Here is a 27,059-nt window from a genome sequence, read left to right as displayed (position 1 = left end):
ACTTATCAGTACCCAATCAGAAGGAGCATGCTTATTACCCATCTAAATATTAGAATGGTAATAACTCTAGGCGGGACATCTGACATCCATCAATCGGATGGCAAAATGAAATCCTTTGAAATTAATGATTCATAGTATGTAGATCTTAATAGTGATAAAAGAGGCTTTTAGTTAATTAGCTACACAAGCTCTACTTACCTTCAGATTTTAGTTTTGTGAGAACAAAAATCAAGTAGTTGTTAAAATCTGGATATTGATTGAGTTGTTCCAGTTTCTAGAACAAACAGTAGTTAAGGAAACGTCTCTGTATAATGTAAGAAAGAAATTAAGCATTTTTAAATCTAATAATCAAGAATCCTTTCTACAGTATTTTTAGGCTTCCACTTTTTCTAAGAATAATATTTGCTTATTAAATCAAACTTGATGGTATTTACAACACACTAGGACTTGTTAAAAAAACAAAACCTTTGAGTTCCTTACGGCTAAAATACTGCATCAAGTATATTCAATGAGACATAAGTGAAGATAAGTTTATACACGCCCAATAAATCAATGCATTTTCAAAAACAGAGTTGATAACTTTAAAACATCCTAACCTAGTAAGTACTTAAGCACAAAAAGACAAAATAATGAAAACATTCTAGAGAAATAAAAACAAGCTTTTTGAGCTCAAGAGCTTTTGAGGAAATTAGCAAGATGGCCTTTTCTTTCCTTTCCTTTTTTTGACTCATTAGTTCGTTAGAATTTAAAAAGGACCAATTTATGCCCATGTCTCCACACCAATTCTTTACAAAGTCAGTCCAATCAATTCTCTTCCATCCCAAGAGGACCGGTGAGGACACAAACTGGCAGGTGACAGTGATGTGTGTGCTTGCCTAGCGTTCTACTGCACCAAGAGATTAAAGTCTTTGCACCACCGAAATCTCAATCATTCAATATACTAGTACACTAAGTAAGCTTTTCACACAGCAGAAATGGCCTCAAAATGCCTAGGGTCAGGATGTAAATTCTAGCAAAATATACCTTATTGAAACTCCAAAATCGAACTACTTTCTGCTAGAAAAGTCCAAACAAGGATTATTTGTTTTAGCATGCTGATGTTAATAAATTTTATCTATATTTTTCTGAAAAGACTTATTCCCATACAACTTAACACACACACATATATACATCATTTTATCTGTATAACAGTCTTTCAGAAAGTGCTCAAGCCTATACAGAATAACTCTCTATGCTAAGCAGACAGAAACAACAGGCCACCGCTAGCACTCTAAAATCCCTCCGGTCTCCCAAGTGCTGGGGTTAGAGGTGGCAGGACCATGCTTGATTTGTTCTTACTCAGAGAACATAATATGCTCTGAATATACAGCATAAACTGTACATTGATTACTGGACTGGTCCAAGCACCATACTTGGTATACAATAGGTATTTAAAACAAGAAATTAAAATACTTAGTGCTAAAGAAATTACAATGCAATTATGAACTTGGTTAATTTTAGAAACCAATTATTTTGTATAACAATACCGACATTTTTCAACTTCTAATGATAACACAAATAAAGACTTAATCTACAGCGTGGTTCAGATAAAAGCTCCACTATACTCCAAACTACTATTTACCCTAGTCTCAAAGGTATTCAAACAAAACAATCCAAGTAGATCTAAGTCACTATTCCATCCATTTTTTAATCGGGCAGTGTCATATGCAGTCATCTACTGGAAGGCTGAGGTTACAGCAACGCAGTACTTCTTTGAAATCCTCTAGTATCTTCATCTCTATGGTGTTTTAAAATGAAATAAGCTCAAACACCAGGAGCTTATTTACTAAATTCCCTATTAGGTGATTTTGCTGCTTACTGAAAACAGTAACAAGAGAATTTGCTGCGAACACTGGAGACTTAAGTTCTTAAAGAATTAACTTGCTTGGGCTTAACAGGGGTTAACTGGTTGAGATCTGGGAGTTCATTCTTTCTGGAGCCTGCAGGAGCTCTCCACCCGTGCACACCTGTGCATCCTACAAATGCACTATCTATTTCTCTCCAACTGTGGCAATAGGACCGCTACCCCGGCACTCAGAACACAGGAACCCCTGGGGTAACAGTAGTCCAGCCTTGGGCCAAAGCTTTACCCCGCAAACCTCACTGGAGCGCCAGGGAGCCTGCAACAGGTGTTAACGGGAGCACTCCCGAGCCGCCAGGCTTTCAGGCGCGGCTGGAGAAAGCTCCGGGCCCTCCCGACAGTTCAAACCCCGCGCCAGCTCCACCCCCGGCCGCGCCGCGCCGCGCCGCGCCGCGCAGGCCCGGCGCCCCCGCCCCGCCGGGCATTGTGTGGGCCCGGCCGCTCCCGCTCGGCGGCGGGGACGTGGCGGCCCGGCACGTGTGGCCTTCCCGGCGGCGGCCCGGAAGCGGCGGCCGAGCCCCACGCGGCGGCGGCGGCGGAGGGCCTGGCGGGCTGCGGCCGCGTGCGCGAGGCCGGGCGGGGGCCGCGGGCGGGCGGGCGGGCGGGAGGGGCGGCGGGCGGCGGCGCGAGGCCCCGCACGGCAAGGATACTTGTTGCACGGTCCTCTGGATGGTGGTGTCTGGAGACTGGGACTCCTTGAGCAGCTGCAGGATCTGCTGAAGCCCTTGCTCGTCGGGTTTCCACTCATACTCCATCTTGGTTTGCTGCAAATAAAGCCAGACACAGGAAGAGACGAGCAGATGTTAGTCCCGCGCACAGGCCCGCCGCGCGTCCGCGCACCCGCCCGCCGCCGCCGCCCAGCCCCGGCCCCAACCGAGGCTCGGACCCGAAGCCCGGCCGGACCGCTCCGCAGCTCCGCGCCAACGTCCGCTGTGCCTGTGCCGCCGCGGCCGCCTCGAGCGCCAGGAGCCGACCAGACTGAGTCACCGCGAATTTGCAATCTGGCCCCAAGATCCGCTCACGGGAGCCCCCTGGGTCCTAGTGCCACGGAGCGCTCTCAGTCCAGCCCAACTCATTCAGCCAGGCTAGGTACACTGAAGGCTACTGAAAAGCAAGCCTTGCGAAAGCAGCCCCTGTAGAAATCGGATTCGGCTCATTATTTTAAATAAGCATGGTGGAATAACGACAGCGACTGGACTGGAGGGCGGGGTGGGGGGGACGCCGGTAACTCCCCTGACAGCTCAATAGTAAAAAGAAAAGCACTTGCACTTCAACTTAATATAAAAAGCTATATTAGTCGTTCAAATAAAATATTAAGGGCGCTTTGCAATCATAACTACACCTCAAAAACATTAAATGCAACCTTTGAAGAACGTCAATGGAAAACATGCATCTTTTCATAAACCTCAACTTAGGAACTCAGTAAGTGAAATAAATTCCATCACAAAATAACTGCCTTCCACAAAGGGCTGTGGGAAGAAGGAAAACCAAGAAAAATCATGTAGATTACAATGGCGTAGTGTTTAATTCTGGTAAAGTATTCTCACCGGTCACCCCTCCTCTTGATTCTAAAACCTAGTGAGGTGTATTATTTGCCCTCACTAAAGCTGAGCACATCACTGCAAAGGTTAATCGGTGGAGACCGGGAATTAAAGTGTGAGCTGCATCTGCTACAGCAAACTGAGGCTACTGTACCAATAGCACAGTTTCATTAATATTAAATTCTTGAACAAAACCAATAAAACTGAAGCATTAACTGAATTATTTTTAATAAGCAAACCTATGAAAGGCTTGGTGAAGGAGAGGATTCTAATCGACTCTACTACTAGATTAATGGTTTAACAACTTTAGTTAAGTAAAGCCACTTCCTAGCAGTTAATTTTTCCCCGAGAGTACTACAATCCTCTAACTGACCTTGTCCTCTCCTTCATTTTTAAAAAATGTTTTCTGCTTCTCTCCTTCACTGTTTTGTGCTTCTTATCTGTAACATGACATTACTCAACATCTTCCATTAGCTTCCTAAACAGGGCAAACAAAATCAATTGTTCTTCCAAAGGAACAGCAACAACAAAAACACCAAACAACTACACCAAACCCACAACCCACAACTCTCATCCGGACATAACAAATACTGCTATAGTAAGGTTTGTATTCCAGTTTTCCTAGTATCTGTTGACACTGTAATGTTTTACATTTACGTACAGTGTATTTTTTTTACATTATGTAATAGTAGGAATTCTCATTTCTTCCCTTGCTTTAAATATTACATAATTTAAGAAAATATTTTAAAACATATAGTGTTCCATTATATTGCTATGCTGTAATTTTTTAAACTTTTAATTGAAAGTCACAAAACTGTACAAATTGTAAGCATATAACCAGATGGACTTCTACAAGTGAACACACCTACTTGATCCACACCCAGTCAAGATGGAGGTCTCTCATGCTGGTTAGCACAATAAGCCCTAGTATAATTTCTATCATAAATTATGCTTTCTTCTAACTTCAAAAGCTTTTATTAAATTGCAAGAACTACATTATACTAAAATAACATGGCCACACAAGTTGATTCTTCCCACCACCAAGCTTACCTCTGAAATAATACTAAATTTGATCTATTTTTCCACTGCTCTATAGTCTCAGTTACATATGGTGTTATGGTAGGAATATGACATGGCCCCAGGCTCACGTGTCTGAACCCTTGATTTCAGATGGTATACTATTGAGGGATGTGCTGGAAATCTTTAGGAGGCACCACTTCTCTGGAGGAAATGGGTCACTGGGGGGTGGGCGTAGAGGTTTTACACCCACCTTTAGACTCCTATCTGGTCTCTGCTTCCTGTTCCTTTGAACATTCCTAGTCTATGGAGCAACAGGACGCCATGCTTGCCCACCATGATGGATGGCTTTCTGCCATAATAGACTATCGCCACCAAATCAACTTGGCTTCTTTATATTGCTTCTATCAGAAAATGTATCACAACAACGAGAAAAAATAACTAAGACATACAGTCCTTCTTTGTTAGACAACATTCCATGCTACACTAGTACTAACTCTACAACCTTTCATACATAATACAGCACCAGTCATCACTCCAGGCCAATGCATGCAAGTAACCTGCTGAAATAGCCCACTTATTCCCTCAAGGCCTCTTCAATGAAAAACTAAATCCAGGGGCTAATAGTCGTCCATTCAGAAAAGCAGTCAGCACATCCATTCTAAAGGTGGTTCCCAAAAGATGTAATACATTATCAGAATATTACCACACTTCATTCAAATAAACAGGATATTTATTTATTTAGAGTCAGGGTCTCACTATGTAGGTCTGGCTGTCCTGGAACTCACTATGTAGACCAGGCTGGCTCAAAGATTGCCTGCCTCTCTCTGCCTGAGTGATGGGCTCAAAGATGAGCTCCATTATGCATGGCTCTTTATTTTTTTCCAAACAGTTTAATATTAAGAATATCTAATTTGGCCGAATGGTGGTGGCACAGGCCTTTAATCCCAGCACTTGGAGGCAGAGCCAGGCGATCTCTGAGTTCAAGGCCAGCCTGGTCTACAGAGCGAGAGCCAGGAAAGGCACCAAAACTACACAGAGAAACCCTAATTTGAGCTGGGTTTGGTGGCACATGACTTTAATCTCAGCACTAAGGAGAAGGCTCGGCAGGCAGGCAGGCAGATCTTCTGTGTTAGAGGCCAGCCTGGTCTGCAGAGCGAGTTGTAGTGGGTAGCCATTCCAACCTTGATCTGGAAGTTCCAACCCCCATTGAGGCTTCGGTAACTGTCACGCTTACAAGGCGGGGCCAAGAGAGGACCCTGAAGACCCGGGATCCGGATGCGCCATCTCTCTTGGTTCCTGGACCCTGGACGCTGGAGGTAGACCAAGCAGAGTTCTCCAGAGAACACCGCTGGACTGCGCTACACCTTTCCCAGACCCTACAACATACCTATCCCTTCATTTGTAAGTTACGCCACTAAATAAACCTCCCTTTTATCTACGTAGAGTGGCCTTAATAATTTCACCAATAGCGAGTTCCAGGATAGTCAGCACTACACAGGGAAACACCCCCCAAAAAATATCTAATTTAAAAAAAATTAATATTTAATTTGACCAGACAACGCTGATAAGTGATCTCCAATACCATATCAAAGTTATCTATAACAAAAGGCTCTAAAAAATATTTGATTTATAACAGTCACTTTGAACTTCTGTTATCACTTTTTAATAACTGTGGCAAAGCAAAGCATGGTGGCCTGTGCCTATAATCTCAGCACTCAGGAGGGTTAGTCAAAAGGATCAAGAGTTCAAAGCCAGCCTAGGCTACCTAACTAGAACCTGCCATAACATAATAAAGCACAATACTGCAATTATAAATACGTAAAATTTACCACTTCAACCATTCTCAGTGTGCAGAGTCGCAGCATCAAGTTCATTCTCATTATTGTACAACAGCTGCCACTGTCATCTCTAGAGTTGACCTCAGTTTACCAGCGATTCAAATCAGACAAAGTCCTATCTCAGAGTAGGCAGAGCCATTTCAGAGTCAATTAGATAACAAGATAACCAAGCATACCAGCTTTACATGAGGTAGAAACCACTTATTATTTAAAGAACATTTATGTTAATTAAATAGAATATCAAAAGTAATAAAGATTTTCTTCTAACATTTAAATAATTACTGGATGACATACTTTTTTCATAGTTGAAGACTCACACCTAAATGTCTCAAAAAAAGTAACATCCAATGGTAAATAAAAACCCAAAAGGCAGCTCTTGGTCAGCCAACTAGAGGCAAGCAGTCTGAAGGTTAGCCTGCTTTGCATATGAGTGCCAGGCCAGTCAAGGCTTCAGAGTGAGACTGTCTCAAAAAGCATGAATAAACAAATCAGTTTTGTGAGAGATGAAGACTAAGATGCTGTGAAAACCTAGGCAAGTCAACCACTCCCTCGGAGCCTTAGTTTCCCAACTATTGAATGGGAATATACCAACTCCAATTAGTTATAGATGCTCAAGCACAGACTATGAACGACTTGAAAAAAGTAGTTATAAGAGTTAACCAAGGGGCTGGAGAGATGGCTCAGTAGTTAAGAAACACCAGCTACTCTTCCAAAAGATCCAGGCTCCATTCCCAGCACCCACATAGCAGTTCACAACTGTCTGTTCCTCCAGTTCTGGAGAAATCTGACGTCTTCTGGCCTCCACAGGTAACAGTCATATGTGGTGGTGCACTGATACATGAAGGCAAAACCCCAACACACATTAAAAAAGAAAGAAAGCCGGGCATAACATGCCTTAATCCCAGCATTCAGGAGGCAGAGGCAAATGGATCTCTGTGAGTTCAAGGCCAGCCTGGTCTATATAGTGAGTTCTAAGACAGCCAGAGCTACATAGTGAGACTCTGTCTCAAAAAATCCCAAAAAAGGACCAAAAAAAAAAAAAAAAAAAAAAAAGTTAACCAATAGGGCTGGTTAAGAGCTGCTCTTCTAGAGGAACAAGAATGGCATCCCAACACCCTCATGGCAGTTCAAAACCATCTGTAAATCCAGTCCCCCGGGCTCCAATACCCTCTTCTGGCATCTGCAGGCACCAAGCACCCATGCGGTGCATAAAGTCTGAGTGAACAAATATTTGTTAAATACTACTGTGTTGCTATTCATTCAACTGAATAAATATGAAGTTGAGCAATTATCACATGCTTGGTAAGCACTAGAGATTCAAAGGTAAGTAAAATACAGTTCTCAATGAAAGAGATGGACAAACTGCCCACTAAAGAGTGCTAAGGAAAAAAGGCAAATATATTCTGCTAGGAAAGAGAGAAATGTTTCCCTCCTTCGCTTCAAACTCTTCCTCCATTTCAATAAAATGCAAACAACTATTTGCCAAACAGTCAGAAGTTCCCACCTACACGTTGCATCACTATGAAGTGATACATGTCGCCACCAGTGACAGGACTTCCCCAAAGGTAAATAAGGTGTGGTCGTGGTAGTGTTCCAAAGGAAACACGGCATAATCACCCTAATGGAACACTGCAGTTTTACTCCTAGAAAAGTGTGTGTGTGTGTGTGTGTGTGTGTGTGTCTACTGCAACACTGAGTTTTACTCCTAGAAAAGTGTGTGTATATGTGTACACACAATAACCTTGCCAAGAGTTCCATGTGTATATGTAAATAAGAGCAAGGCTATTGTCTACGAAAACTATAAATACATTTTTGTTTCACCTCTATGAGACGTTCTAGTAGAGCATTCACAATCATACAGGATGGCTTAGGACAGTTCTTCCCAGTGAACATCCAACACCACTCTGTCTTACCCTATAAATGAAGAGTATCCCTTAGTCATGACGTCATTCCCAGTCAGCAGCATCGCCTCAGTGGGGAAAGTCTACAGCAAGGTAGGGTAGGAGACTAAGACAGCAGAATACTGATCCAGTTGTGAGGTCGGGAAAGAACTTCCTCCAAGAACTGAGTTTTCACTTAAGATCTAACAGACCAAGAGCCAAGGCAAAAGTGAGGAGGGTGGAGACTGGGTGTGTGTTTGGGGACGGGGGACCTTTAAGGACTCATGGCTTGTGGACGCGTTATGAAGGGGGGGGGGGTGAAAGGCATATCACGGAAAGATCCTCCTACCAAGAAGATGCCCATCTTCTGCTCTGGACTTCCATGCTGTTCGGCTAATGTTCACAGGGATTTTGCAAACCCCTCAGGCCACAGTGACAGCAGGAGAAGCCACAGGAAACCTAACTGTCCAAACTTCATCTGGAGTTCCAGTGTCAGGAGAAGGGTAGTCATGTTCCACTAAAAGTTCAAGTTCGGGCCTTAAACTGTAGAAGACTTAAACACTGTTCTGTACAGGTGGGTCATGGTGGTACTGGTCTTTATTCCCAGCATTCAGGAGGCAGAGGCAGAGCCTGCACCAAGTGAGTTCAAAGCCAGCCTATCTAAAACAACAAAAACCCAATAGAGTACTGTGTCAATAACAGCGGCAGCTAACATTTTTTTTTTGAGAGCCAAGCAGTCTTCTAAGTGCTTCCATATGATAACTAATTAAATTTCACAACTTCATGACACAGTATTGATAGTTACCACATGCAACGGATAAGCAAATTGACTCACAGGGAAGTCACTTGCCTAAGGTTACTCAGCAAGGAGATGGCAAGGCTATGACTCAACCCAGACTAGAGTGGTGATGCTGTAACCCCAGTTCTGAGGAGAGGGAAGAGGTCACAAGTGCAAATCCCTGTCTCCAAACATTAAACAAAGACCACCCATGAAGTGACTCTGGTATCAAATCAGGGTCCAGGCCCTGATATGTTGCCTTTCCAACAGAAATGTTGGATCTGTGACCTGGGAAACTAATTGTAAAACACACATGTGCACGAAATAATATACTGGATACCTCTGTGTGAGGTAAAAAAGTAAAGCCATTCTTTACTACTGTAACAATCCTAACAGACCTGAAAAATCAGTATAAGTGAGATATTTTGACATCACTGAGTTAAAAATGTTCTAGATCTAAATCTTAATTAAGTCCCCTTGTTGTACATACATACCATGTATTACTTTCGTTAAAAAGCGTGTAAATCAAAGCAGAGCTTAAGAGTCGTTGTGCTGAATCATTTGCAGAATAAAAATTTAAGACACAGACTCCCACATTAAATGTCTCTTACTTTGGTTTTTCCCTGGAGGGTAGGGGGACGCTATGATGAGCAAGGAGGATGGGGAAACAGATATCTATGGGACAGAAAAAGAAAATCCACTGGGTGGAAGGAGCGAGGTGAGGTCAAACTAAGCTGAGTCTAACCTAGTTCAGGAACTGAGCTCAATTAGACTGGCAAGCAGCAAAGACAGCAGTGGTGGGGTGGGAGGCTGAACCTGGGGCCTCAAGCATCCTAGGCAAGTACTGTAACCACTGAGCTATATTCCCAGCAAGACAGTCTATGTAACATGGTATCAGACACATGAGTTTTAAAACACTCTTGACTAGTTGACTGCTTAGGATAAGTGGTTCAACTAGCCACTTGGAAGAAACACGCTAAGAAGTTAAAATCTTCATTTCCCAGCAGTACGAACTTGTTGGTGCCAAAGTGCTGGGAGACAGGCAGACCAGAGAGAACTTTAAATAAATGTATTCTTAGCGTGCAGAAGACTTCTGACCATTAGCTATGCCGCCAACATTAAAAGGTGTGTGTCTCAGTGACTGAGTGATGAGGAAGAAAAGCCTGATCCCCAAATTCAATCCAATCTCTAAACAAGCACTTCTTAGACTTCTGCTTATCCGACATTCACCACAGTGTGAGGAGAAAGGCACTAATCCACCACATAGGGGTAGAAGTTGGGAGAGGTTATGCAGCCTGTTCAGTTTATATGGGACAGAGGGAGTTACTCAACATCAAATTATGATTCCCCAAGTCTGTACAGAGCTGAGTAATAACAGTAATCCACGTGTCAGGCTTTATACTGCTGTTTAAATGTGTTTAATTCCACGCATATATACTATTATTATCTCTACTTTGCAGGAGGATGGGATGTAAGAGAAGGAAAGCAGTGTGTCCAGCCACAGACAGTATAAACAAAAAGCCAGGATTCCAAGGTCTGCCTGACCAGGGCCAGCACACACCCTACCCTGTTCCCTTTGGCACCCCACATGTGTGACTAGTCAGAACTTAACAGTAGGCAAGCAATGAATACTCCTGGGGACACTTTTCCCACCCTATGTATCACCAAGAACTTGGCAGCCCTCCTGAAGCTACCCTCTCCAGTTGAGTCACTTCAGGTCTGAGGACTGTACCTTGTGTCTAGAGCTCCTTTCGGGGAAAGGTGGCACTGTGTGTGTGAAGGCCAGGCTCAGGGACTGTCTGTCCACTTTAGGAAACAAGGTCTGTCACCAATTAGACTAGGTGGCTGGCCACCTGGGACTCACTCCGCCTCCTTTTAATCTTTACTCAAAACAAAAGGCTGATAGGACTAGTGTCTCTTTATATTTAACTTTTGATGATACTTGTCATTTGCAAAAAAACAGCAGTTCCTTGTTGAGTTCTCTAACAAATTTAACCATCATAGTGGGTCTCCGTCTCCATGTATCTTTGAGCAACTTAAGCCAATGGTTTCTGAACTGCAATCATATATTATAATCACTAGAGACTTGCAACTGGATGAGAAGCAGTTGACCTCAGTATGTCTACCTCTGGAAACACTCAGTGCTTCTTACTCTAGTGAGGGATTTCTGAACTAAAATGACAAAAACAGAAGAAGGGAACAGATGCAGATTTAACTGGTTAATATGGAAACCTAGCTGTCAGAAGCTGACGAAACCAAAACTTAAGAGCATACTGTTCAGTTACTGAAGAATTTGTACCACAGAGCTGGAGAGATGGTTCAGTGGTTAACAGTGCCGTTCTTGCAGAGGACCTCGATTCCACTCCCAGGACCAACATCAGGAGGCTCACAACCACCTGGGACTCCAGCTCCGGAGGATCCTATGCCTTCTGGGCTCCCAGGCACCTAAACCTTTGTGTACACATGTGGGGACACACACACACACACACACACACACACACACACGCACGCACGCACGCACGCACGCACACATGCACGCACACATGCACGCACGCACGCACGGAGGGAGGGAGGGAGGGAGGGAGAAAGAGAGAGAGACAGAGAGAGAGAAAGACGGGGGGGGGGGGGGGGGGCAGGAGGTAGGGAGAGGGAGAGACTAAATCTTAAGAAATAATTTGTACTTTACAGCGCAGACATACCAGAGGCTTTGTCATTTAATGGTGACAGAGACTGGTAAGGAATTGCACTTAGGCCCAATGGCAGAAAAGGAAACCTAGAAGAGTTCAGTTTTGGTGGAAGAACAAAAGTACTTATTGCTAATAAATTCCAAGTAAAACCAACCAAAGTCAAAATGACGGCCCTTGATTGGCAGTCCACCCTGTGAGTAACCCCGACCCTAAGTTGGCCGCAACACCAGAAGGAAAGAGTGGGCTCCAGGCCCCCAGCACCGCAGTACCTGTCACTAGGGTGTACCGGTGCTCCTCCATGGCGACATCACAGGGCTGTTTCTCTAAACAGAATTAGTGCCATTGCTTACTGTAATGAGACACAGGACACGGGCCCTGGGACACGGAGTTAAGGGGAAAGCTTCTTTAAATTCTCCTCTAACTATTACAACATGACTATAAATTTTATTTCAGAACATTGATTATTGCCAAGAGGTTTTAATACTTTTTAAAATGCTTTTGTATTTGATTTGTTCAAAATTCTCACTTGAATTGAGGAGCTAGTCTTAGTGATGTTGAATAACTCACTAAAAGTCACTTAGCTACTAAGTGTTAAGAACTGAGCTGGGAGGCCAGAGAGAGAGAGAGAGAGAGAGAGGTTCTGTGGTTAAGAGCACTTGCTGCTCTTGCAGAAGACTGGGGTTTGGTGCCCAGAAGTCACATGGAGGCTCACAACTGTTAACTCCAGGTGCTCCAGCACCCTCTTCTGACTTTAAGAGTATCAGGCACATGTCATGTGCATACAAGCATTCAGTCAGAACACTCACGCACATAAGTAAAAATGAATATTAAAAAAGAATCCAGCTGGAATGTCTTCCTATTTTGAGTTCAATGTTTCTACTAAACTGCTTTGGTTCATAGGTAATTATGTAAATACAATCAATAAAAACGGTAGTCTGTCTTAAAGAAACGTTACTCTGTTGTTGGATTTTTAACTCACTGGTTTAGATGCTGGCATGCAAAAATGCTGGAGACAGTGATAGTGCTTGGTAAAGTGCTGGTACTGAGCAAATGAAACCACACCAGCATCACGTAAGCTACTGTTCTTACTAAATGTAAGGAGTTGGTAAGAGGAGTAGGATTTAAAAAAAAAAAAAAGGCCAATTCTTCTTCCCATGAAACATCTGAAATTGTTAAGTCAATAAAAGGAACGGTCCAATACTTTATGGATGCTATTGCACATATTTATCAAGTGAGCCATGCTTGAAAACTAAGCTGAATCTGAGGAAACACTAGATAGCACGTGGGCTAACTAAGCACTCCATACCGTCTTGAGGACAAGCATGCCATTTCACTGCTAGACTGCTCTAAAGTTCTCAGACAGCCTGGCTGGTTCCCATTCATCTCCCAACTATCCTGAAGTACAGGGCATCGATTCGGTATCTTACCATTTCAAGGAAAACAGAAAAAGGAGCACAGGGCTGTGTTCACTCTCAAGGATTAAATTAGAAAATGGCCAGAGCAGTGTGAAGAGTAATGGTTAAATCACGGTAAGCAGTTAGAGATGCGATTAGCAGCGGTGCTTACCTAATCTCCTACCTGTTCACTAAAGGCACACTCACTCGTAACGGGTGCGTTCTCAGTACCGCTCAGCTCGAGGACAGACACAGCAGAAAAACTCAGCAAAGGAAATTAACTTTAAAAGTTTTTTCACACTTATTTGTGTGTATATGTATTTTTATCTGCATGTATGTACGTACACCACACATGTGCCTGGTGCCCACAAGATCAGAGGAGGGTATCAGATCCCCTGGAATTGCAGCTACAGCTGCGAGGCTCCACGTGGGTCTGGGGACTGAACCCACGGGCTCCACAAGAGCAGCAAGCGCCAGTAACGGCTGAACCATCTCCCACGCCCGGCCCAGAAATCAATGTTTGTAGTTTTAGTTCCTAAGCTGCATTTTATTTATATATATACACACACACACAAACACTTTAACTGCTATGAGTATAGCCCCAGTTCTCTTGATGTTACGTTTTCAGTAAACTTTCTGAGCAACAGTTAATTATCTGCGAAGTGAGCCGATGAAATAAGGATATAAAGAGCCACAGCTGCATTCATTGCTTCACACTACACTGCTTATTGAAACTGTCAGTAAAACTCAAGATTTCCCCGAGCCAACCTAGACCATGGGACAACAGTAAGATGAAGAGGATGCACATTAGTTTTGTATTATCAAAGAACATTCAACAAGAATGTGCTGTTTCACTTGTCATGTAAAGGGGAGGAGCTGCTGTGGTTGCATGTCACACTGAAACCTACTTTCCAGAGGACAGTCAAAAGCGGAGGCTTGGGAAGGTGAAAGGGCTTAGGAGAGGGTTGAGGTGGATGGTTGGCCCTTCCATTCTTACTCGGCCTCATGCTATCACCACATGAAGACACAGCAAAAGACCAGGAAGGACTCTACCCAGTATTCTGCTACAGTGGCATCAGCAGGCTTACACAGGTGATACCGTAGAACCAGAAAAACTGAAAAAATAGTAGAGGAATATGAGAAACAAACAGAGACATGGAAACCAAGTGATGAATATTAAATCCGATAGGAGTTTAATATGCCCGAAAAAATTAAGAGAAAAACACAGGGGTTGGTTGATGGTGATCTTCATAGTCTGCAGAGATAGATAAAATACATCACAAGAAAATTTTAGAGTCAAAAAGTGGGGAAAATGTGTAGAAAATATTATCAAACAAAAGATGTTACCACCTAACTAAAAGTTTTAGTACAAAAAGCGGTACTATACAGTCCTAGTGTTCAAATATGTAATCTGTTTTTAAAAAAAATTATATTGGGGCTGGAGAGATGGCTCAGAGGTTAGGAGCACTGGCTGCTCTTCCAGAGGACCCGAGTTCAATTCCCAGCAACCACATGGTGGCTCACAACCATCTGTAATGAGATCTGGCACCTTTTTCTGTATACATAATAAATAAATCTTTTAAAAAATTTATATTGAACATTATTCTAACATTATTAATTGGACAAAGTAAAACACACACACACTTCTATCACTCCACAGTGGTTCACACATCCCTGTTTTTATGATGTGCCAACACTCTGTTAGAAAGCTTGGTTTTGTCTCCTCTTTTCTCTCTCGTCTTCCATGCTCTGAAGACATTTCCTCCCAACTGCTGTTAGACTGACTTGCAGCACCCCTAAACGGCATGGAGGAGAGCAGGGAACCACATGAGTTTTACTGTGGCTGGGGCATAAATAGTAAACCCAACTTTGACTGATGTCACTGAGAACTGGGGACCATGAGCTGAGATAGTCTGTTTTCCTTTTAGTATAACAAAACAATAATGAAGCTTAACGAGAAATATGAGGCTAATAAACTAAGGCCAGGTATGGTAATGAACACTTTAATCCCAACACTAGGGACGCAGAGGCAGGCAGATCTCCAAGTTCAAGGACAGCCTGGTCTACAGAGCGAGTTCCAGGACAGCCAGGACTACATAGAAAAAGCCAATCTCTAACCTCCCACAAAAATTAATAAATTAAAAGAATAAAATATGAGGAAATTTGAGATTGTGTTGAACACAGGATAATGCTAACCAAATGTGAGTGTATGCCTCTAAACTGAATACTGGCCTAATTAGTAACCCTAAGTACTTAGAAAGTATTTGGTTATAAGTATATGACTCTAAAAAATGAATATTGTCCTAATACTAACCCTTACTGAAGTTTCTTTCACAAGTAGAGAGGCTGCTTTAACATCTCATTCATCCCCCTCATCCCATAAACCTGGATTCATCAATTAAAATCTAACTGAAATAACCACATTTAACCACGAGAAAAAAAAAAAAAAGAGCACAACACAGCAACAGCCAATCCTTTTATTTAAAAAATAAGGCTCAGAAATCAAAATTACAAATTAAGGGGAAGAATTTTATTTCTGACTTTAAAACCAGAGCACGCAGTTTTAGGAGACCTTTTCCACCTTTATGTTTGAATGGTACACTGACATCTGATAAGCACCTCTGGAAAGCCATGGGCCCCTTCCTCAAGGAATTAGCAGTCTATAGCCCATGTCTCAGAGAAGAGAATCATGGCCAAGTTTACTGTGTGACCTCATTTCCTAAACACAACTGATGAAACTTCAGACAATGCCCTTCCATGTGATGAATCCTAGTACAAAAGATGAGCTCTATTCAACTTTCTTTCCTGGGAAGATGATCGGGCAGTACTAAGAGATTTAAAACCACTTGCCAGTTCTTTTTTTTTTTTTTTGGTTTTTCGAGACAGGGTTTCTCTGTGTAGCTTTGTGCCTTTCCTGGGACTCAATTTGGAGAGCAGCTGGCCTCGAACTCACAGAGATCCGCCTGCCTCTTCCTCCCGAGTGCTGGGATTAAAGGCATGCGCCACCACTGCCTGGCTCTTTTTTTTTTTTTTTTTTTTTTTTTTTTTTAAGATTTATTTATTATGTATACTGTGTTCTGCCTGCATGTGTCCCTGCATGTGTCCCTGCAGGCAGAAGATGGCAACAGATCTCATTATAGGTGGTTGTGAGCCACCATGCGGTTGCTGGGAATTGAACTCAGGACCTCTGGAAGAGTAGTAGTCAGTGCTCTTAACTGCTGAGCCATCTCTCCAGCCCCACTTGCCAGTTCTAAAAGTTTTAAGCTAAAAGGTCACAATTTGTAGGCAGGTAGCCACACCCAAGATAAAATTACAAAGATCAGAAAGTCTAAGCAGAGAGAATGGATCAGCACAGAGGGATGTAAAGTACGGAGCAAGAGCATGTGGAATGCCTTGCTTCCTGATTACTTTGTAATTCTAACCCATGACTGACTTAAATAGATTCCACCCTGGATTTCAAACTAATGGAATCTGTTTCTTTTCCTTGAAAAATGTATAGCCAGAGGCGGGCATGGAGGTGTATGCCTTTAATCCCAGCCCACTGGAGGCAGAGGCAGTTGGATCTCTGAGAGTTTAAGGCCAGCCTGGTCTACATAGACAGTTAGAACTGGACAGTTAGAACTGCATAGAGACCCTGTCTCAAAACAAACAAACAAAAACAATTGAAAAGAAAAAAAGTTTAGCTTGAAAGAAATACCAAATAACTATTCAAATATCCATCATATAATCATATTCATCATGTGATTATACAACACTATGAGCAACAAACTTCCCCAAATGATTTTGCTTCACCTGAGTATTTGCACTTCTCTGGGACCTGTTTGTTGAGTTGGTACAAGGTAGCTCACGAGCATCTTGGGAATGCATTTCCTTAGCTTGTACACCAACGTGAATTTGCAAGTGAGCATCAAAGTCCCTGAGAGGTACTTGGTATAATGAATACATCCAGAAGGTAGAGAGGAAACTGAGTAGAATTATGATAGCAGCCAGTAAAGGCATGCACCTCTTCTACTAAAAATTCCTTTGTTATCCACTTTTCTTCCTTCCTTCCTTCGGTTCGTGTGGGTGGGTGTGCCTGTGTAATGAATATTTGCAAGAATGTATGAAGGCCAGAGGACAACCTCGAATGTTCCTCATGAACCATCCACCTTTATTGTGTATATATTTTAAATAGACTCTCAGTGACCAGAACTTGCCCAATCTGCTAGGCTGGCTGGCCAGAGCACCCCAGGGATCCTCCTGTCTTTGCCTCGGCAGTCTGGCACAGGTTTTCAAAGTGGGTTCTAGAGATCCAAGTCATTTAAAGGCAAACCCTCTACTTTTGTTTTGAAGGGCAACGGCCTCCTAACGTTCACTTTGTTAACACTTTATCCAAGTGAGAGAGGTAGGACGGTGGCACTTTTCCCAGCTGTGCCCACTTTAGGACACTGCTTGTTTCTCAAGATCCTTCTCGTCTCCTGTATTTCCATGGGGTAGCACTGTGAGAAGCTGGCAGACAAACACATGCCTTATTTGGGAAAATGTGAAAGGGTCTCCAGCAATGGTCCAGCAGTACAAACTGGTATGTTCTCATAAGAGCAATACACAAATAACTATCTGGAAAACTCATTTAGAATCAAAGACAGTACACACACACACACACACACACACACACACACACACACACACACACGAAAAAGACAGGACAGAAACAACAAAAAGTTAGTAATTATCCAAGTGGTTATGTTATAGGGGCTTTAGGTCTTTATTTCTCCATAAAATAAAACCTTTCAGTATTGTGAGTTTATAATGCTCGTGATGAAAAATCCATCTTCCCACAGTGTAGTCGTTGGAAATCATATAGAGCAGGGACCCCAGAGAATGGCCCTGGTTCATGATACAATGCTGCCATTCAAAGCTGCGACTTAAGTCATGGAGCTTCAGTTACACTTTGAAAGTGTGTTAGGGAGGTGGAGGTGGAGGTGGAGAGCCAGGGTGTGAGCGCCAGCCAGCACTCAGGGCAGCTCAGCCCCTTCTGTGTGTGACTCAGTTCCAGGGATCCAACAGCCTCTTCTGGCCTCCACCAGCACCAGGCACGCACATGGTACAGACACACACAGGCAGGTAAAACACCAGACACAGAAAAATAAAAATAGACAAAAATTAAAAATAATTTCTAAAAGACAACATAAAACTTTTTAAAAGGCACAAAAGCATGAACTACAGTCTACAAAGATTTTTGTGAAAAAATTTTGAAGGTTATCAACTTTAAAGAGTTCAGTCTTTGGGGCTAGTGAGAGACAGTTCAGCTGTCCTGGGTTCGATTCCCAGGCTCACACCGTGGCTCACAGCCATCCCTAACTCCAGTTCTAGGGGATCTTCTGATCTTTACAGGTGCCAGACACATCAGCAGTACACATGCATACAAAACATTCATAAAACAAATAAGTCTTGAAGGGCTGGTCTCAACATCATAGGACAGAAACTTTATTTTTTCCATAGAGAACGAAAAAAAAAAAAAAGCTCACTTGTGATAACCACTCTAACTCTGTGTGGAGCCGACTTTAACAATGTTATCACAGGAAGAGATTACTATTCAGACCAACTTAAATGTAAAGACACAGAGAGGCAATAACACTGTTCAAAATTTAACATAAGAACCAATGCCACAATTTTACTGAATTTCAAAAGCATCTTTTAGTCATTTCCTAATTTTTCAAGACACTGACGCATAATTGTGAAAATGCCATGCAGGAAAACACCCAGAGATAACTCAAACAACATGGACAGAACTAACAGAAAAATCATAAAAGGTGAAAGCTAAAAACAAAACAAACAAACAAATCTACCCAGAAAAGAAAGCCTGTAATTCTACAATGGTTTTTGAGACTTCTGTAAGAGTAACTACCACAGATTTTCAAAAAGTCCTTACTATAATAAATACGTAAAGAAAACGTTACATAGTTATGAATCACAAGAAACTAGATGGTACAGCTTGAACCAACTAAAAGAGGAGCTAATGGTGCTGCACTTGAGAAGAAAGAGGTTCACAGAACACTGAGATACTAAAAACCTTCACGAAACAGCAAATGGGAACTGCTTACAATTTAAAAAGGGCAGCCAATGTATTCTGCTCAATGAAGCCAGTTTGGTAAGAAGGGACAGACTGGGAACGCATGCTTTCCCTGGTTTAGAATTCAGGGCACAGCCCTGGTGTCTCTGTCACCTTCCAGGCAGGTAACCACTGGAGTCTACACACACAGTTGTAGACACACGGAGTCCAATGAGAGGCCTCCAAAGGACTCACGTTTCTACTACCCTAAACTGATTCTTAGAGTCAGAAATGCACTTCTTACGAAATAAATTCCTAAACTTCTCCCCAGAGAAGGGTGGGGCATGGACAACAAATCTCTCCTTAAGTCATCGTGAAGCAATCCTTTAGTTTAAATAGTAACTGCAGGTAACAAGCGATCAACACACTTGCAGTCAGCAAATGCAGCCATCTTTTTTAACTTCTGGTTATATGGTTTTTGGAGATGAGGTCTTGCTATCTCACCATGTTGCTCAGGCTGGCCTCAAACTCAAAGGCTCATTCACAACCTCCCGGGGCAGCGGGCACATGCAGCAACTGTGCTTGGCCTGGGTTAACACACACTCCGAAGTTCCCTATGAGGTAAGGCAGGCTTCTCTGGAGCGCTCCCCTTTTATCCTGCTCCTCGTTCACCCTCTCAGTTAAACTCTGACATCCACTCTGCTAGTCTTCGATTCAGTACTGTTTAGGCTAAAACAAGATTCCAGAAAAATCCACTACCTTTACAGGGCCTCCACTGTTCCACATCCTTTATTTGTTTGAGCAAAGGATTTGGGCCAAAGGGATGGTATTTGGCAAGGTGATCCAAACTCACAGCTATAGCCTGTCTGGAGCTAGAGCCAACAGCCAGACTCAACACAAACTGCCTCCTCCAACAGTCTGTAAGTCTTCTGTGCCGTGAAGAGTTTACCAAAAAATCTAAAAAGACAAGGGCATTAGCATTTCCAGGCTCCTCTCTCAATTCTCTGCACTGATAATAACTGTGGGGCAATGCTACACAAATGATTTTAACTCTTGTGCCTTATTTCTTTACCTAAAAAGTAACCAAACACCATATTCCTTTCAGCTTCTAGAAGTAAAATATTTTGCTGAGTGTAAATAATGAACATGGTTATAATTCATGTACCAAACTGGCCTCATTTCTGTTCTTCAAGCCACTGCAATCTTCCAAGCCTCTCCTACCTTCCTTCCAGAATCTGCTATTTAATTCCGTCATGCAAGCGATGCTCTGGGAAGACTGAGAGCTACCTGTGACTTGGTTCCTCTGAAAACTACGTGGGCTCCTGTGAAAGGTACAAGGCTATGCTTGCCTTGGGTCTCTTCTTTCTTTCTTTCTTTCTTTCTTTCTTTCTTTCTTTCTTTCTTTCTTTCTTTCTTTTTTTTTTTTGACACAGGGTTTCTCTGTGTAGCTTTGGAGCCTGTCCCGGATCTCACTCTGTAGACCAGGCTGGACTCGAACTCACAGAGATCCACCTGGCTCTGCCTCCCGAGTGCTGGGATTAAAGGCGTGCGCCACCACCGCCCGGCCGGGTCTTATACAAGTCACACTCAGCAGGAAAAGTAATGCTGAGCTGGGCATGGTGGCTCACGGTTTTAATCCCAGACAGGGGAAGCTGAAGCAGGAGGATCTCTGTGAAATGTAGGCCAGACTAGTCTACATGGTGAATTTGAGGCCAGCTTGGTCTACACAGTGAGTTACAGGACAACCAGGCCTCTACAGTGAGACCCTGCCTCAAAGACAAAAAGAAGCACTTTGGGAGCTCAAACAAATTGCAACAGAGCTAATGTTTTTTGCTTATTGGCCTGGTTTTTGTTTGTTTGTTTTTTCTAGACACAGATTCTCTCTATGTAGCCCACGCTGGCCTGGGATTAAAGGCGTGCACCACCAGGCCTGGCTCAGACGCAGTATTTTAATTTTGTTCTTATACTAACTGACTTTTAGCACAAGAGGAGTAATCTAAGTATTTTATTTTACAGAAATTTCTTGGTACACACCTTTAATCCTAGGAGGCAGAGGCAGGTGGATCTCTGCAAGTTCGAGGCCAGCCTGGTCTACAAAGCCAGTCCCAGGACAGCCAGGACATGTTATACACACACACACACACACACACACACACACACACACACACACACACACAAACAAACAAAAAACAAGTAAACAATTAGTATCAACAACTGAAAAGTATCATTTATGCTAAAATGTGATATTCTGACACAAAACTTAAATACCTTCACTTTTCTTGCTGTTCCTTCTGTCCTGACTGACATAAACTGGTCTTCTATCAGAAGCACTGTGCTGGAGCAATGGCTCAGAGGTGAAGAGCACTTAGCTCTGCTCTTGCAGAGGACCCTTCCATAACTCCAGTTCCAGGAGATCGGACACTCTCTTCTGACCTCTGTAGGCACTCGGCACACACAGTGAATATACATAATGCAGGTAAAACACTCATACACATAACAAAAATGATATATCTTTTAAAAAGTTAAAAATAGGAGCAATACACTAACGGCCTAGAAATGTTGTAAATTTTATTATTTTATTTTATTTATTTATATGGGAGTTCTGGCTGCATGTATGTCTATGCATGCCTGGTGCCCACAGAGGTCAGAGAGGGTGTCAGATATCCTGAAACTAAAGTTACATCTGGTTGTGAGCTCCCACTCATGCTGGGAACTGAACCCGGGTCCTCTGCAACAGCAGCCAGTGCTCTTAACCACTGAGCCATTTCTCCAGGTCCTGATCTAGAGATTTTTAAAATATCACTGACTTTGATCTATACATTTGACTTCCTTGTCCACTTCCAATGACGACTTCCATCTTTTTCTATGTACTGTCTGAGAGGATTGTAGTACAGGGCTCAAACACACACTGCACTCCCTCTGCTTGGCTCTGAGTTCTGACTCTATCACTTATCAGTCATAGAAAAATAATGACTGCAGAATTAAGTCTAAGAATAAAATGAGATAGCTAATAGTACTACCTACATCTCATGGAGGTTGTTTAAGAGTAAAATGCCAAAGTTCTCTCTGTCTGTCTGTCTGTCTGTCTGTCTGTCTGTCTGCCTCTCCTTTTGGTTTTTTGAGACAGGGTTTCTCTATGTAGCCCTGGCTGTCCTGGAACTAGCTCTGTAGACCAGGCTGGCCTTGAACTGAGAGATCTGCCTGCCTCTGCCTCCCAAGTACTGGGATTAAAGGCATGTGTCATCACCACCTGGCTCAAAGTTCTGTCTTAAAACAAGACAAGAGAAGAAAAAAACTCCTCTTGTCTAAAAAAGTGCTAACAGTTAACTATAACACAAACGTCTGGACTGGACTGCGTATCAACAGGAGAAAAACCACAAATGGTGTACAGGATATTACTGGAATAAGCAACCAACTTTCCTGTGCATTTAAAATTCCTTCATGCAATATCTAACACTACAAAGAGACTGCCCACCCCTACGCATACCCAAGTTTCCTACTCCCTTCTATTTGCAGAAACGCTCCAAGGTGACCTAGTGTCATCCTCACTTGTTTACTCCACTCGAGACAGAATCCTGGGTGATTTCCTGGCCTCCCTTCCAGCACAGTGCAGAACAGAAGTGACCATGTTCTCCCTGAGTTGTGGCGTCACATCCCCATGGTTTCCCTTTTACCTTGCTGGCTGCCCTGCTAGTCTGCTTTGACGGCTCACTACCCCTAAACAGTAGGTTGTCTTCTTTGCTCCATGTCCATTAAATCCATGCAGTCTGTGCCATTAAGTAGCACCTTGAATTCTAGACTCCAATATCCAATGTAAGACATACCCATTTGTCTGTTAGACAGGCATCTCATATGCAGCACTTTTTGGACAGTCTTGTAGCTCCAATGTCTTGGACTTTGCAATTTGCCTATGAGACCTACCACTCTAAACCAGACTGAGAAAGAACTCTTGATTTCCTTCTCCAACCCATTCAAGTCTACTCCCACCCCATCTATTATCACTAAATATCACTAGTTTTCACCCAGTTGTTCAGATAAAAACAGTAAAAGGTCATCCTTGATTTTCTGTTGGTCCCACATCTAAAATCCCCCCAGTGCTGTCTAAATATACCTTCAAATGTGCTCGAAATCAGACTACCCAGTCCTCCAGCAGGGAGGTCCAGACATGGTGCTTTCTAAGAACATGACCTGCTACAGGAATTTCCAGGCCTCCGTTTTGCTCCCGTATAGCTAGCTGCTTGAGATAAAGCAGTAATGATGACCGGGTGAAGCCTGTAATTAGTCATGGACGGGCTTATACTCCTATCATATATCATAGCCTTCAAAGCGGTTATCTAACCCGGGCTGTACTTCTCCAAGGGCATTACGGTCCACCTTGTTCACCATGTTTTAGTCACATCTGTTCTCTTGTGGTTCCCTTGCCACACTGGCTCCTCCTTCTCTCGGTCACATTTCTGACCACTGTGACATTTTAGAAGGCAATGTCCTCAGCCCTCCTCTCCAGCCTATTAATCTATTTCTTCTTACTGCTTCATTCTTTAAAGTCTCTATTTCATTATTTCCCCTTTACTTCGTTAAAAAAGGCCAGGGATGAAAAATTAATATGACTCTTTTCACTGTCAGGAAAAGAAGACAATATGAAATTCAAACTCCCTAAAACCATCGTAACCTGGTTCCCTTCCTAGAAGTACTCTGGGATGTGCTTTTGTATTATCCTTGTAAAGTTCTTTTCTGTGCATCTAAATATGTAGAAATAATGAAGCACTTTATTTCTGTTCTCCAACAAATCATTCAAAGCGTGCATTAGGTTTCCCAGTCATTGTATATAGATTGATGAATACAGTATATTTCATCGATAAACACTTAACCTATTAACAGTTTTGAATCACTGCAAGCCACCTGTTGACTTAGCTATTCTACTAGGTACATTCTAGGATTCCTACAGCCATGTATTTTAAAAGAGGCCTGAAGAGGGACAGAGCAATTTAAAGGCTGGGACCATAGCTCAGTGACAGAATGCTTGCTTACCTATCATGTGCAAGACCCTGGGTTCACTCCCCAGCACATCCGAAAATAGAACTATCATCAATACCAAGAAAACGAAGAAACTGTAGGCATCACAGGCCCCATATGCCTTGAATGCTCGTTGTTTTACAACCTTTTAGAAAGATCTGAACAAAGCCTTGGGGTGAAGTCACCCAGCCAAGCGGGTATTTGAGAGGCTGCAGACACTGGAGACCTAACAGGCGGGATGGAGGGAAAGCGGCTGTAGGAAGTGAAGCCAAGGGTGCAAGGGGAAGAAAAAGGAACGGGTTGAGCAGATCAGGCAGACCTGACTCGCCTAATTTAACCTCTAAAGTCCCTGTTTTTCAGACCACAGCAGAAGCTACCACAGACACCATGGAGAAGTAGCAAGGGCAGTGAGGACTTGCAGCAGCCTTCCTTTGCTAATGAACTGGAAAACAGCCAGGAGAGCCCAGGAAGGACAGGCAGACCACGAGGTAACACACGACAGTCAGTGAGCAGGTTACAGTGGCAGCGGCTGGGACCAGGGTGATGGTGGTGGGAGGAAGCATAGGTAGATCGTCCATGGTACTTTGAAGATTCAGAAAACAGAGTGACCTAAAAGAACAGATTTGAAGAAGAAAAGAAAAAAAGTGAAGTCCAGAATAACATCAAAATTTCAGAAGATGCAGTTACTATTTAAAAAAAAAAAAAAAAAAAAAGAAAAGAAAAAAAGAAAGTCCATGGAGAGCAGCATTGGGCAGAAAGCTTAGGAGCTGAGCTTGAACGTGCTGAGTTTAACAGCTGTCCTTAGACACTGAGGCAGATATGATGAACAGACAGTTACATGAACAGAACAGAAGCTAAAGACATGTATTTGGGCATTGTTGATAGTTAGGAGACATTTCCAACCATGAGTTAGACAGAAGAAATGCGGATGGAGAAGTGGGGCCTGCCCCATAACTTCTTGGCAGTAGACGTCAGTGAGAAGAAAGGCAGGGAAGAATCACAGAGCAAGCACCGGGCACTGAGCACCGAGGAGTGTGGTACCCGGGCACTGAGCACCGAGGAGTGTGGTACCTGGAAAGCAAAGAAGCCAGGGTTTCAAGATGAAGGGGAGGAAACAGCTGAGACAAAAGCCCACACACTTGAGACTGAGGGAAAACACCACAGGCATACCAAAGGAGCCACTGGCTAACTTGGCGGAGGCAGAGGCCTGACTGCAGAGAGGTGGGTAGAATGTCGGAGGAACAAATTTGGTAATAGCAAGTGTAGACAATTCTGCTGAAGGACCTACCACAAGAAAATGAAATCGGAGAAGCAACGTTGAAGTGGGTCAAGTTCTTAGGAAGAGAGAAATACAGTTGTCCCTCTGTACACAAGAGATCTCCATTCATGGACTCAACCAAGACTGACCGAAGACGTGAGGGCAAATAAAACCTGTGTCCACTAAACATAACACAGACTTTTCTTATTTCCTAAACAATACAGTAAGTGTAACAGCCATTTACACAGGATTTACATACAGTATTATAAGTCATCTAAGGATAGTTAAAAGAATATGGGAGAGTATGTGTAGGTACTATGAAAATACTTTGCCACATCATAAAAGAAATTTGTGTATCTGTGAACTCTGGTATCCTGGTGGGGGAGGAGGGGTATCCTGGAAACAATGCTTCAGGAACACTGAGAGATGACTTCAATCACACGTCTGTTTTCTAAGAGAAATGATTCCCTAATGAAAATAAAATGGCCCAGACATAGTGGTGCATACTTTTAATCCAAGCAGTTGGGAGGCAGAGGCAGAAAGATCTCTGTGAGTTCAGGGTCAGCCTGGTCTACACAGTGAGTTCCAGGCTAGCTAGGGGACTACACTAAGACCCTGTTTCCAGCCAGGCGGTGGTGGCGCACGCCTTTAATCCCAGCACTCAGGAGGCAGAGGCAGGTGGATCTCTGTGAGTTCGAGGACAGCCTGGGCTAGCAAGTAAGTTCCAGGAAAGGAGCAAAGCTACACAGAGAAATCCTGTCTCGAAAAAAAAACAACAACAAAAAAGACCCTGTTTCCAAAAAAAAAAAAAAAAAAAGAACAAAATATATGCTATAGGAGAGAAGCTAAAGCTATATGTTCTTGAGCAAACAAAAGATGACGGATCTATCACAAAGGCAGACAACAACAATGGGTACTCTGAGGTCACAGGCAGGAGACGGGACACACTAACACTGACGCTGGAGGATCATGGTGGTGGTGGCAGGAGTCTGGAAATTCTCTTCACGTTACTTCAGTTGTCTTAGGAAAGCAGGAAGCAAGGTGCTGGGCTCAGAGTGAGGATGGGTAAAAAGAGAAGTCATGAACTAGTCATTTAGTAGCAGGAAATCAAGGAGGAACACCAGGCATCACACACAACCTAACTGAGATTTGTGGTCATGTGAGGTTGCGTGTGAACAAAATGCACAAGCACACAACTTAGGACCCTGGTCCTGCCAAACAAGCCAAGAACAGGGAAGGGATCCAAAGGAGCAGTTCAAACGGCTAACCATGGAATTTAAGCTGAGTGAGCTCCAATGGAAAAGAGTGAAAACAAGACAGCATTGGCAGGGAGGCAGTGACAGGTGTCGGAGGGCGCACTGGGGCCAGCAGCGGGCAGGGGTGAGGGCCTAGGGGTCAACTACAAAGCCAGGCTGTGGTGGTCACAGGCCAGAACAACATGGCACAGTAACTACTCAAGTGCACATACTGGCTGATCCGATGTAGGTAAAGAGACTCTGGAAGAGACACCAGGCTACTAAAACAACCCACGGTACTTCTGTCAACTTCACACAGAAAACAGGCCGCACTAAACAGGTGTGTAGGTCTTCATGCTATTACCCAAGGCTGGGGGCTGGAGGGAGGAGCCTAAAAGCACAAACGGACCCCCAGATGCTGTTCCCACTTCTAGGAAACATTATGGAAGAGTATGCAAAATCCACCAACTAACGCAGGAAGGAC

The 27,059-nt window shown here is 43.2% G+C and overlaps 1 protein-coding gene across 3 annotated transcripts in view; it reads right to left on the bottom strand.

Moving 5' to 3' along the window:
- Window positions 1-27,059, bottom strand: part of Tnpo1 (transportin 1) — an 86,211-nt gene that overhangs the window by 53,881 nt on the left and 5,271 nt on the right. For 2 of the 3 annotated variants that reach the window (XR_009382019.1, XM_059276247.1), the window contains exons 2-3: window positions 2,551-2,664; window positions 199-274 (exon numbers count right to left, since the gene is read on the bottom strand). Coding sequence is in view for 2 of the 3 variants with exons in the window: in XM_059276247.1 (XP_059132230.1) it covers window positions 199-274; window positions 2,551-2,664 (190 nt within the window). In the remaining variant the exon portion in view is untranslated. Of the gene's footprint in view, window positions 1-198; window positions 275-2,550; window positions 2,665-2,786; window positions 2,896-27,059 lie in introns of those variants that run through there. The other variant, XM_059276248.1, reaches the window with a different exon arrangement.

This window comes from Peromyscus eremicus, chromosome 11 (genome assembly GCF_949786415.1).
Source record: "Peromyscus eremicus chromosome 11, PerEre_H2_v1, whole genome shotgun sequence".
In the NCBI taxonomy this organism is placed as follows: Eukaryota; Metazoa; Chordata; class Mammalia; order Rodentia; family Cricetidae; genus Peromyscus; species Peromyscus eremicus.
Note: the sequence above shows the minus strand (reverse complement) of the source record. Positions and strands in the feature narration are given on the sequence as shown.